At 39.4% G+C, this 14376-nt stretch overlaps 1 protein-coding gene across 1 annotated transcript in view; it reads right to left on the reverse strand.

The window, feature by feature from the left end:
- LOC127840573 (dynamin-binding protein-like) overlaps positions 1 to 14376 on the reverse strand; it is a 105047-nt gene that overhangs the window by 70449 nt on the left and 20222 nt on the right. The window contains exons 2-3 of the mRNA XM_052368986.1: positions 9581 to 9866; positions 6606 to 8918 (exon numbers count right to left, since the gene is read on the reverse strand). Of these exons, the coding sequence (XP_052224946.1) occupies positions 6606 to 8918; positions 9581 to 9866 (2599 nt within the window). The remainder of the gene's footprint in view (positions 1 to 6605; positions 8919 to 9580; positions 9867 to 14376) is intronic.

The following is a 14376-nucleotide window of genomic DNA, read 5'->3' on the forward strand; positions in this document are numbered from 1 at the left end:
TAGAAAAGACATAATGACCAAACCCATGCAAAGTATGTGACGTGGCTGAGGACCAAACCCCAAACAACTAATGAGAATGGGCTCATGGAACAACTTATGTGAACAGGCTGGGGACCAAACCCCAAACTACTTATGTGAACAGGCTGGTGACCAAACCCCAAACAACTCATGTGAACAGGCTGGGGACCAAACCCCATACAAGTTATGTGAACGGGCTGGGGACCAAACCCCAAACAACTTATGTGAACAGGCTGGGGACCAAAGCCCAAACAACTCATGTGAACAGGCTGGGGACCAAACCCCATACAAGTTATGTGAACGGGCTGGGGACCAAACCCCAAACAACTTATGTAAACAGGCTGGGGACCAAACCCCATACAAGTTATGTGAACGGGCTGGGGACCAAACCCCAAACAACTAATTTGAACAGGCTGGGGACATAACCCAAAACAACTTATGTGAACAGGCTGGGGACCAAACCCAAAACAACTTATGTGAACAGGCTGGAGACCAAACCCCAAACAACTTATGTGAACAGGCTGGGGACCAAACCCCAAACAACTCATGTGAACAGGCTGGGGACCAAACCCCATAAAAGTTATGTGAACGGGCTGGGGACCAAACCCCATACAAGTTATGAGACTGGGCTGGGGACCAAACCCCATACAAGCTATGTGACCGTCTGGGACCAAACCCCATACAAGTTATGTGAACGGGCTGGGGACCAAACCCCATACAAGTTATGAGACTGGGCTGGGGACCAAACCCCATACAAGTTTATGAGACTGGGCTGGTGACCAAACCCCAAACAACTGATGTGAACGGGCTGGGGACCAAGCCCCATACAAGTTATGAGACTGGGCTGGGGACCAAACCCCAAACAACTCATGTGAACAGGCTGGGGACCAAACCCAAAACAACTCATGTGAACGGGCTGGGAACCAAACCCCATACAAGTTATGAGACTGAGCTGGGGACCAAACTCCATACAAGTTTTGAGACTGGGCTGGGGACCAGGGATCATATTTTTTTCGGTTTTGTCGGTCCTAGACCGATTGGGGTAATGAAAGACCGAATGAAAATCCCAATCAGTCGGTCCGATTGTGTTTGCTATTAAAATTCCCATGTCATGAAATCGATTACACAGTGTACATGCTTACACACCCTAATGACATTCTCATCTCGATTAGGTGTGATAACCATTCGCTGCAGTCTCTAAACCGGTCAGGACCGGTTTATTGCGCTTCAGACCAAGAATAAAAAACTTGTTAACAGCGGATTAAAGACGCATCCGAAATCCGGTAATATAATATGAATGAAAGTCGCAGATCTGATCGACGGAACATCCGAAAGTTATTTTTATGGGCGGAACTTCACATAAAATAGTACACAAGAAAAATAATATACATTGAATTGAATACATTGAATAAATCTTTAGTAAAACCGTGTTAGAATCGAAATAATTCGTGTACTTTATACTTTGTTGTTGAATAACTCACAACCAGAAAATTAGATGCGTGGTTTCAAATGATTCGCTCTCGTGATTAAATCCCTACGCATCTAAACTATCGGCCGTGGGTTATTTGACAACAAATTATTTATTAAATATTTGGTTGTTGTTGTCAGAAGCCAACCTACGCACAGACATTTGTTTGGTTCAGTGCATGTTTGTAAGCTATTATCGAGTCGACAACAATTAAAAACATCGGTATAGACTTACACAGATTAATAATATTGACAACGATGAAAAAAGTCTGATAAAACAGCACACGAAACAACAATGAAATACCAAATGATAAAACCAGTTGAGAAAACTCGTTCCGTTTAAAAAAATGCCTAAGGAAATTTTACTTGCACATGTATTATACCACCTTCATGAATGGCAAAATCAATGGTATATATTTCAACGTAATTTGTCATGATTTCGGATATACATTTTCGGATACTTTTCCCCATTTATATCCGGACCGATTGATGTTGCCGGAAAATATGATCCCTGCTGGGGACCAAACCTCAAACAGCTCATGTGAACAGGCTGGGGACCAAACCCCAAACAACTCATCTGAACGGGCTGGGAACCAAACCCCATACAAGTTATGTGACTGGGCTGGGGATCAAACCCCATACAAGTATGTGACTGGGCTGGGAACCAAACCCCAAACAACTTATGTGAATGGGCTGGGGACCAAACCCAATAAAAAATATTTGACTGGCCCAGGGACCAAACCCAACACAAGTTATCTGACCGGCTGGGACCAAACCCCATAGAAGTTATGTGACCGGGCTGGGGTTCAAACCTCAAACAAGTTATTTGACCCGCTGGGACCAAATCCATACAAGCTATGTGACAGGGCTGGGGACCCAACCCCACACAAGTTATGTGACCAGGCTTGGGATCAAACTCACAATACTTGGAATTAAGTCCTACGCTTACCAACTGAATAAGCTAGCCCGACATATACAGATAATTTTTGATATTATATAGCAGAAAATGATTTACTACATCATATATCTGTAAACACATTTTGTAACTATCTTAATATTATATGTGCATTTTGAAATGTGATTGTTGTAAACATTACTCGGTATTTAGGTTTACATACATCTTTAACTGCAATGTCACAAACAGTAAAACAAATATAACTAGAGCTTTGTCACAGACGTGACGAATACCCCCACATGCCGCATTGACACAATATTTTGCATGTCGTCTTCACAAAAAACAGCGGGCACCATGCTCAATTTTTTAAACGCACTAAGTGACCCCTTGACCTAGTTTTTGACACAGAAAGGCCCATGTTCTACATGTAACTTGGCCTTAAGATCATCTCCATAAAACTTCTGACCAAGTTTGGTGAAGATCGGATGTAAACTATTTGAATTAGAGAGCGGACACCATGCTAAAAACGCACTAAGTGACCCCGTGACCTCATGGCCCTTGCTACACTTTGGGGGATTGGGGCTGGGGCCCTTAAAGGGGGGAATTTCACGTCGTTTTGGGCGAAAAGGGAAATTTTAGATCTTTTCACCAACCATTCAGCACTTAAAATTGCTACCTTTTAATGTAATTTACATAGATATACATTTAATCAAAGGTTAATAGCACAATACCAGCTGGCAACTAAGGTATAAAAGTATATAACCTTTTTTTTTTTGAGGGGAGAATTTTTAGGTGAAATAGGAAAAAAGTACACTATTCGGCCCCAAACACGGCCAAATGAGGGCTCTGGACCTAGTTTTAGGCCCGGAATGGCCCATGTTCAAACTTGTCCTAGAGATCATTTAGATAAAACTGTGACCAAGTTTGGTGAGGATTGGATGAAAACTTCTTGAATTAGAGAGCGGACAACGTGGTGAGGTTTAAAACACACTAAGATACCCCGTGACCTAGTTTTTGACCCGGCATGACCCATATTCAAACTTGACCTAGACATCATCTAGATACAACTTCTGACCAAGTTTGGTGAAGACTGGATCAAAACTACTTCAATTAGAGAGCGGACAACATGGTGAGGTTTAAAACACACTTAGTGACCCCGTGACCTTGTTTTTGATCCGGCATGAGCCATATTCAAACTTGCCCTAGACATTATCAAGATACAACTTCTGACCAATTTTGGTGAAGATTGGATAAAAACTTCTTGAATTAGAGAGCGGACAACATGGTGAGGTTTAAACACACTAAGTGACCCCGCGACCTAGTTTTTGACCCGGCATGACCCATGTTTGAAGTTGACCTACACATCTTCTAGTTACAACTTCTGACCAAGTGTGGTGAAGATCGGATTTAAACTACTTGAAATAGAGAGCGGACACCATGCTCAATGTGTAAAACGTACTAAGTGACCCTGTGACCTAGTTTTTGATCTGGTATGGCCCATGTTCAAACTTGGCCTTCAGATCATCTAGATAAACTTCTGACCAAGTTTGGTGAAGATCAGATGAAAACTACTTGAATATGAGAGAGGACACCATGCTGAATGTTAAAAAACGCACTAAGTGACCCCGTGACCTAGTTTTTGACCCGGCAAAGGCCCATGCTCGAACTTGGCCTTAAGATCATCTAGATACAATTTCAGACCAAGTTTGGTGAAGATCGGATGAAAACTACTTGAATTAGAGAGCAGACAACATGCTGTATGTTTAAAACGCACTAAGTGACCCCGTGACCTAGTTTTTGACCCGGCAAGGCCCATGTTCGAACTTGGCCTAGACATCATTTAGATACAACTTCTGACCAAGTTTCATTTAAAATATATTACAAAAATTTAGCCACATTTCACATGTACAGTGATATTTTTATAAATTTTCTCATCTGAGTCCTGGGACTCAATAACTTGCAAATCTTGGAGTCTACGAATTGAAATGAGTACAAATATTAAACGATATTATTTTTAAAGAAATTTCAATGCGTTTTTGGGACTCACATATTAATTCCAAACTTTGCATCCCCAGAGGTTTTTGTGAGTCCAGGACGCAGGACATGCAGGTAAAAAAACAAACAATAAACACTGAACATGACGATCATAATAATAATCCATGGCAAGAAACTATTAAACTCTATTCATAATTTTAATCAATTAAAACTAGAGCTTTGTCACAGACGTGACGAATACCCCCACATGCCGCATTGACACATAATATTTTGCATGTCGTCTTCACAAAAAACAGCGGACACCATGCTTAATTTTTAAAACGCACTTAGTGACCCCTTGACCTAGTTTTTGACCCAGAAAGGCCCATGTTCTAACTTGGCCTTAAGATCATCTCCATAAAACTTCTAACCAAGTTTGGTGAAGATCGGATATAAACTACTTGAATTAGAGAGTGGACACCATGCTGAATGTTAAAAAACGCACTAAGTGACCCCGTGACCTAGTTTAAGGCCCGAATGGCCCATGTTCAAACTTGTCCTAGATATTTTTAGATAAAACTTCTGACCAATTTTGGTGAAGATTGGATAAAAACTACTTGAATTAGAGAGCGGACAACATTGTGAGGTTTAAAACACACTAAGTGACCCCGTGACCTAGTTTTTGACCCGGCATGGCCCATGTTCGAACTTGACCTACACATCATCTAGTTACAACTTCTGACCAAGTGTGGTGAAGATCGGATTTAAACTACTTGAAATAGAGAGCGGACACCATGCTCAATGTGTAAAACGTACTAAGTGACCCTGTGACCTAGTTTTTGACCCGGAAAAGGCCCATGTTCGAAGTTGGCCTTAAGATCATCTAGATAAAACTTCTGACCAAGTTTGGTGAAGATCGGATGAAAACTACTTGAATTAGAGAGCGGACAACATGCTGAATGTTTAAAACGCACTAAGTGACCCCGTGACCTAGTTTTTGACCCGACAAGGCCCATGTCCGAACTTGGCCTAGACATCATGTACATACAACTTCTGACCAAGTTTGGTGAAGATCGGATGAAAACTACTTGAAATAGAGAGCGGACACTTGATACAGACCGACCGACCGACAGACAGACAAGCTCACTCCTATATACCCCCCTAAACTTCGTTTGTGGGGGTATAATTATCATTCAGTCTCATTGCTATTTATCACTTGTACAACTCCAGTTCATATTAAAAAGGACTGGCTAGTTTTTTTAATGATCCTATATTCAGGATTAGGAGCATAGCTTCTTCACATCCCTGTCCCTATTTCAATACATACCACTGCAAAACAGGCAGTTTTGTTACCCCAAAATGTAAATACTAAACAATTTAAACGCGTCTTACCTTGATATATACCATTCTGGCTGCTAATTTGTTGTGTTTTTTTTTGCACTTGGTAATTTAAAGCACTAAGTAAATTGTGTTGCAAAGTAATACTAGAGAAAAATTTGAAGATATGTAATAACATTGATAAATATGTTAGCAACATACAACTGCGTTATTAGCATCATTTCAATACAACCATAGTTGTTATTTAAATCCCCTTCTAAGCAAATTTTTTTTGCTATGAGTTTATATGTAAAGTAGAATGCATAGTTTTTGATTGAAGTCCCGAGGGCATTTTAGTTAGTGTTGACATATTTGAGAGTGACGGCCATTAAGAATTATATGAATGATAAGAGACTGAAAAGAATTACGGAACAGAGGACCACTCATGTCCTGAAGAAAATTGTCTTTATTTGTCAAAACTATAGTGCCATGAAACTTATGTTTATTACCAGGAAAACGCTTAATTTGTTGTATACAAATTAACAGTTATTCATGCTGTTACATAAATCAATGTTTTGGTCAAATGATCAACTGATTACTCAGTAGTAAAATATCAGCTGATTTGCTGACAAGTTAACCTAAAGTATTTAAAAAAACAGATTCCCAAGTTCACATGCTGAGTTATATGCAAATTTCATCTCCCCACCAGAAGTGCTTCTTGCATTGTGTGCAACACAAAAATCTGACAGACTCAATTGCTCCCCCTTTCTGAAAACAGGAGCATAACAATCATTTCTCACAGTTTGGACATGTCAATGGAAACCAAAAATTTACAAATAAGGCGTTACCACTAAAGGGTTTCTTATCCTGATAAAACACTAAGATGACTAAAACAGAACGAAGAACATTAACAATAAGAACAACCACTACTCACAGAATGTAGAGTTTGGTGGACTGAAGCTCATCAGATCAGACCCAGCTGTTTTTCCACTGGGTCGTGGGGGTGCTGGTTTGTCCCTTCTCACTGCCCCACTTTTGGGCCTTGCAGGCAGGGGGCCTGGTCTGGCAGGGGCCGGGCGACTGGCTGTGGTCTGGGACTTAACTACAGCCTCAGGGACCATTGGAGTCTTGGGAGGGGCAGGGGCTATCCTGGGGCCAACAGGTCGCGGTGGGGCAGGCTTCTTTAAGGATGGCTTTCTAATAAACTCTTCAGATTTCTGAGATTTCATCGGTGGTGGAGGAGGTTTTCTGAACTGTAGAGGTTTTGTGGAAGTTGAACTGGCATCATCAAAGTAAAATGTGGAGTTTCCAACATTCAAACTTGCTTCAAAGTTTTCACGAGAATAGTTTCCGGAAGATCTTGACTGGCTAGTCTTTTGCTCCATTTCTGATGTGTATATGAAGTGACCTCTTCCTGTTGACTCCTTTGAAAGAGTTGAGCCATATTTGGACTTTGTTTCAGCTTCCTTTCTGGCTTTTACAAGCTCATCCTTAATAATGCTATCCAGTGGTTTAGAAAGATCAAATTCTTTGAAAGACTTTCTTGACTCACTTGAAGACTTCTTGGGTTCAAAACTAGCATTCAGTGAGTTATTGCTGCCTGTACTTCCACAATCAGATCCTATATTTGAAGCAGCTTTTTCGCTGTGGTTATGAATTTCATACATAGAGTGAGCTTTATACATGCCCTCCTGCAGTCCATTTTTTTCTGAAATAATTTCTGACAAACATCTGACAGAGTTTGACTTTGGCATTGTTGCTGCTGGATCAAATGACACAGGTCTAGTACCAGATTGAGTAGAGTTAAATGGCTTTGGGGCCAATAAGGGTTTGGGTTTTAATGCCGGCTTTGAGGTCAATGCTGGTTTTGGTTTTAAAACTGGTTTTGCCGTTTTGGTAAGATTGGTTTGACTTACAGATTTGTTTGAACTTGCTGATGACTTATTCACATCACTTTCATTCGAATTGTAACTATCTATTGCACTGTTTTGTGTCAATGTCACTCCTTTTAATACATTTTCAGTAATTGCAGCATCCTTTTTGCTTTGTGTGTGTTTTGTTGCTTTAATCTCATTATCGTTTGTGTCATGTAAATGCTTGCTAGGAGGAGAACCAATCACATCAAGGAATGTTACTGGGCACATACCAGTCTGCCCTGCTTCATTACAAACTAACATCCAGTTATCATCAACCTGTTTAATTACAGTCACTGTTTCCCCTTCCTTAATGCCTAAGTCTGCATCTGTCTCTGGAGCAAATGTGTATAAAACTAGAGCATAGCTTTCACACAAATCAACAGATTTGTCATTAACCATAAAGGGCATTGCAGAATTATCTGCAACATTAAGTTCATTGGATTTCTCATCTTTATTAGTAGTGTAAGTATTATAATCTTTATCACAGCTTTTTTGAGTATTTTCCTCACACGTATCATCAAAACAAAATGCATATGGGCAGTCCACTACAACTTCTACATAAGTTGCTGGAAACAGTCCTATTATGCCGTCAATTTCCCCCTCAATCCATTGTTCATCAACATGCTGAATTAGCGTAACTATTTCATTGGCTTCAAAACTAAGTTCCCCAGGCATTTCCCCAGAAAAAGGGTACAGTGTCCTAGCATAGGGTGTCACACCAGCCTCTGTGTCACCCACATGGGCCTTGGTGTTTTCACTGGTATAAGACGCCAAGTTTGTAGTTCTATCAAGACTTCCAGACTTATGATAGTTACCTTCTGGTACTGTGTTTAAATGCTTATCACTGCCAGAAATGTCACCAGGATAACCAGAATGTATCGAAGTAGAGATGCTTTTAGTCTGAAAGCTACCACCTTGATCCTTAAAGTTTGAGTTCTGAGACACAGAGCCCCCTGTGTGCTTGCTAACACTGCTTTCCTTTTGAGCACTCTGTTGACATTCTCCTTCATTCAGCAATTGCACACAGGCGGCCAGGAACATTCCAGACTTCCCACGACACTCACCCACATACCAATCCTCGTCAATCACCTCTGTGACCTTAATTATGTCCCCTGCCTGGAAACTCAACTCTTCATCAAGCTGTCCTTTAGCAGCCACAAGCGCCTGGGCGAATAAAGTTTCGGTGGCATGGACGTTCATTGACCGCTGCTTGAGCTGGGAGGGAATCTCGAGCTCTATGACGTGAGTGATGGGAAACATGCCCATGTTACCCTGGTTCTGGCCCTGCCACCAGTTGTCATCGATCTGGTGCAGGCCAATTATGACATCGCCTGCAGGAATAGCGAAATGTTATTGACATCAAAGAACTCCATAGCAGTTTGTTAATCGTGAGGCATGGCTATATACTCTACATCCGTTATCCAAATTAAAATTAGGACAAAACACATTCAACAAGATATGTGTTTGTCAGAAACACTTTGTCACCTTTTACGCCGCTTTGAAGCTATATATTTGACCTTTGACCTTGAAGAATGACATTGACCTTTCGCCACTCAAAATGTGCAGCTCCATGAGATACACATGCATGCCAAATATCTAGTTGCTATCTTCAATATTGCAAAAGTTATTACAAATGTTAAAGTTGGGGCAAACAAACACACAAACAAACCAACAGACAGGGCAAAAACAATATGTCCCCCACTATAGTGGTGGGGGACATAAAAATAAGAATTTTGCTGTCATTTACTAAACTTAAGTTTATACGTTTCTTAATTAAAGTGTAGGCTTACTTTATAATGGCTGAGTTTGCTATTTACAGATATAAAACTGCACTAGTTGCAAGACTGTTCAAGCAGCATAATTGTAATTGAATATGGAAATGCCATGCATCTAGCAAGTAATTTCAGATTATCACAAAACAGGGCATCAAGGCATGCAGAATGTACTTTAAAATAGCAATACAAATGGTTTATATCTCCCAACAAAATTTTACCTTTCGCAATGTTGAGGTCTCCGGTCTGTTGAGCTTGGAAGTTTTCAACAGCAGCAAAGATCTTCTGGCCATTAGCCACACTTGGCAGATGAATCTTGTCCACAAAATCTGTTGGGAAATTACCTGACTTGTCACGACTTGCTCCACACAGCCAGTTTTTATCTATAACCTTTGAGACCTTGAAAATTTCACCTTTTACCAGGCTGACCTCTCCATCAAGATCAGTGTGAAAGTCATGTATGACCTTGACATAGCTACCCACATAGCTCTCCCCATCTGGTCGCATCTGAAACAAGAATTCAAGCTTAAAGGGTTTCAAAGCTAACTTGTGCATTACAAATGTAAAACTGACCAAAATTCAAAGTCAAGTTTTCCTACCAAACTATTGTCAATCAATAAATCAGCTGTGATATTTTTTATAAATCTATGATTAAAAGCAGATACAGATGTATTTCGGTTTCATTATTGTCATGATGAGTCATGAATAAACAATTATATACATGTATATGCACTTGCAATTTAAGAAAATTACCAAATGTGTTAATTAACATGGGAGTTTACAATGTAATAAAATAATTTGTGCAATTTGGTTTATCTATATTTGTGACAGTACGTCTAGGTCTTCATCGTAGAGTCCTTTACCTATGCAGGGATGGAAAAAAATATTTTTGCCAGATTTGCTAACCTTTTTTCTTTCAGAGACTGTTTTTCAGATAAAATTTAAGGTTCCAACGCTAATTATAGGGGCCTCTGTGTAGTTGGCCACTGCAAAGTTGTTGTGTTTTTTCGTTTAACTTCTTGGCCGGTGTACGACCCCATTCCCAATTGAAACAAGTACATATTTTTCTCAAATGGGACCTTAAAATTCACAATGGAATGTTTCCAAAAAAAAGACAAATAATATTTTGAGATCTCAACATTTAGTTTATCTCCCTTCCCAAAATAAAATACGCTTTTAACCAAAATACGCTTAAAAAAGTGTATTTTTTCTGCGCTTTTTACTAAAAGTGTATTAATTCTGCACCTTTTTCCTTGGTAAGTGCACTAAAGTGCATTTTTTCTGTATTTTCATTTTCTTCAAGCGTATTTTTCTGTACTTTTTTATCTAGGAAGTGTATCTTTTTCAAAACAAGTGTATATTTTGTAGACAAAGCGTATCTTTTTATGCAAGAAGTGCATTTTTGTGCATTTAAGTGTATTATTAGTAAAAAAATACGCTTTCTGTTCAAGTGTATCTTCTTTAAAATAAGTATAACTCTAATATTCTGTGTATTTTTAATCATTTGACTTAATCAGAACACTATAGGAAATAACTGAAGTTAAAGGACAGCAATGTCTTTAATAGCAGGCTTGTACTGAATTCTTTCTTATCTTCACATTATATTAATGGTCTTATTGTTGAAATTTGTCTGCTCATAAAATTAAACAAAAAATTAAACAACCCACATAATTATTGTATGTTATTGTTTGTATTGTTTTTTAAGGAGGAGTGAGAGAAAGAATAACCCAATTTTTATAAGTAAAGATGGTGAAAACACACATACTGTTGTATGTGGCAGCATCATTACCAGACCCACTGTTCAGTATATACTGCAATGGGTTTGTTGGAGTCTTTAGACTTTGTGATCTGTGTTTTAAATGTTTGAATCCAAATAGGACTATTTTAATATAATAATTATAGAAAAAGGGATACACAGATGTGTAATATGTTTGTGTAACAAAATAATAATATTTGAGGGTTTTCCAGATCACAAAGTGGTTGAACATAGCCACAATATGTTTACATGCATAGTCAAGTACCATTTTTATGTGTATGTTTAAAGTTTAAACTAAACGCCAAACAACAAGATCTAATCATAGGAGAGATATGTTTATATCTAAGAACATAAAATTTTATTAATAGGGATGCCAGAGCCTGATTTAACAGCTCTCAAATGTAGAGTGAAGTTGCATGTGTAAATGCAATTATATGAGAAGGAAAGGAAAAAAGACAATATATGATATCACATAGAGTGTGTAACTCTCAATTATATATTAATATTGCAATTAAGTATTGAGTTGTTAAAAAAATAATGAGTACAAGTTTATGTATGTGGCTCAATGTTGAACACTTGCAGACAGGGAATATAGCCGTAATGCTCCAACATAAGACCCTGTCTGTATGGAACTTAAGGAGGATTGGGCTATGGAAAAGAGAGATCCCCCCAGAGTGGCATTAAAACAATATTTGAAAGTGGGTTTAGTAATAAACCCTTATATGTTAAGGGCAATAACTTACGTGTCTCCAAACGGTCACCTTCATAGGGCCACATAAAAATTAAGGGTAAGACAATGTGCTTTACAGTTAAAAATGAGACAAAGACAGTTAAATTTGTACAAGATGTACATTATTTACAATATGTACAGGACTATATGCATTTATATATATAAAATACATGTTGCCACCCTGGAGGGTTGAAAGAAGGAGAGATTTTTGGAAGTGTAGGCCGATGTGGGTGGGGGAAAAGAAGAGCCAGCAGAGGTGGTGTCACTCAGTTGTACTATGGGAGGTAATTGTGATGATGGAGTCTACAATGGTTGTTTCCCCTGGACCAGAGGGAGTGCACGATAAATGAAAATTAGTTTGTATACTATTGAAGGAAAATTGATAATGGTAAGATGTAAAATGGTAAAAAGACCAAATATTACCTAGATGCATTAAGATAAACCCAAAAAGCTCTAATCTAACCAATATTATTAGTATACTGAAGATAACATTGGAGGAGATAATACTAAAGTACATGTACCTTGTATGGTATGCAAAATAACAATTAGACAGAAAAACCGAGGCAATTTGCTATATAAAATAGCAATTTAATATAAAAATTAGGATGTTTGCTATAAAAATAGCAATTTTAACATGAGTTAATGCAATACAAAGTAAAATGGTTGCTATGGTGTAGGGATAGCAATATTGAGGTAAAAATTAAGGCAATTTGCTATATAAGATAGCAGTTTTCACAAAAATAAGGAAATTGCTACACAAGATAGCAGTTATAATAATCCTTAATGTACTCCAAGGTACAAAATTAGCAGTTTCAACAAGGTCGACAATACTTTGTCCTAGATAGGGCTAAATAGGTGTTTATAATGGTATAAGGCCCTGCACCGTGCACTCCAGTCCGACATGGTTCTTCGAGTTTGAAGGGGAAAGGGTGGGGTGTCAAAGAGGAAGGGAGGGGGTGCAATGCAGCCAACAATCCCAGGTTACTGGACAGCCTCGTCCTTTCTTGAAGTAAGAAATGCCATAAAATATGATTATATTAAAAAACTGAAAAATGTAAATGGTGGACTAACGTCATACTCTCATAAAAAATGTATTAAAATAAAGAAGACCAGGTCAATGCCATTGGCCTGATTTAGAAAGGGCGGGGTAGAACAATAAACCCATTAAAAACTAAAATAAAGGTTGTGTAAAAGCGACACAAATCCAACACAATTATTTGATTACATCAGGTTTGTGCAGAGATTACACATTTTAAAAGAAAACAGTCACAAGACTGTATAATTAGGTGGGTGTTGGCTGCTCTCCCTCCCCTAATGACCTAGATTTTGCCAGTTATTTGACAATCTAGTAAGTATTTGGCGAGGGCAGAGAAGACCGGGCCCCAAGCTGCTCCCTTGGGGTCTAGCACGTTGGTAAGGTTAAAAACTAGTCCATGGGAGTGCAATGCAGCTTCGAGGTGGTCCCTCTGCGCCTTATGGTTAGGACAGTGTAGCAGCATGTGGGGCGCAGTGAGAGGTTCCTGGCACCTAGGACATGCAGGGTCTATATCGAGGACATACTTTCCTGCACCACCGGGTAATAGGGTGGTTCCCATCCTCAGGCGCGTGATGGCTCTGTCAAGCACAATGCTTGCTGAGTATCTGGCAGGCGGCCTGAGGGTTTTCGCAGGTCTAGTAAAAGTATGTCGACGGGAAGACAAATTGTCGGTCCAGAGATTCCACTCGCCCAAAACAAATTTCTTTGTCAAGGAGTAGATCTCAGAAGGTGCCAGGGGTTCCCCAACATCTACGGCCCCCCTCAAGAGGCCCTCTTTGGCCCCCCTGTCGGCCTGTTCATTCCCACTGATGTTGACATGTGCTGGACACCATACTAATGTGACCTTTAAAGATTTATCTAGGCACTGTTGATGAAGTTCCAAAATGCTAGCTAAAATATCAGGCCTAGATCTGCTATTTCTGTTTTTTATGGACTCAAGAGATGACATTGAGTCTGATAAAATAGCAGTTTTAGTAGGTTTATTGACCAATATCCAGCACAGAGAGAATTTAATTGCCAAAAGTTCTGCTGTAAAAATAGAGAGATTGTTGCTGAGCCTGTGCGTTTTACTAATGTTTTTTGAAGGGATTACAAAAGAGTTGGCTACCAAACCAGTTAGGGCATTTGGAGCCATCAGTGTAGATTTTTAGATGCTCAGCATACATATTATCTATAAGAGAGAGAGCTTCTGACTTGATGAGTTGTGGCAAGTCAGTTTTCGTTATTTTATTAGAGAGTGATAGGTCAACATCAATGGGTCCAAGCGTCCAGGGGGGGACCTTGGAGGGCCTCAGGTCTGCTACATGTACCTTGTCAAGACCGGCATCCTCAACCAGGGTCCTAATACTCGCACCAAAAGGTAGGGCGACATGCTTACGCTTAAGTATTTTCCCCTTGATGAAGGTGCCAGTCCCGACAAGTTTGTTAACGGGGTTTGAACCATGCCGAGACTTAACCCTGGCCCAGAAATTGAGGGACTGTTGTTTTCTATGCA

This window comes from Dreissena polymorpha, chromosome 1, assembly GCF_020536995.1.
Source record: "Dreissena polymorpha isolate Duluth1 chromosome 1, UMN_Dpol_1.0, whole genome shotgun sequence".
NCBI lineage: Eukaryota > Metazoa > Mollusca > Bivalvia > Myida > Dreissenidae > Dreissena > Dreissena polymorpha.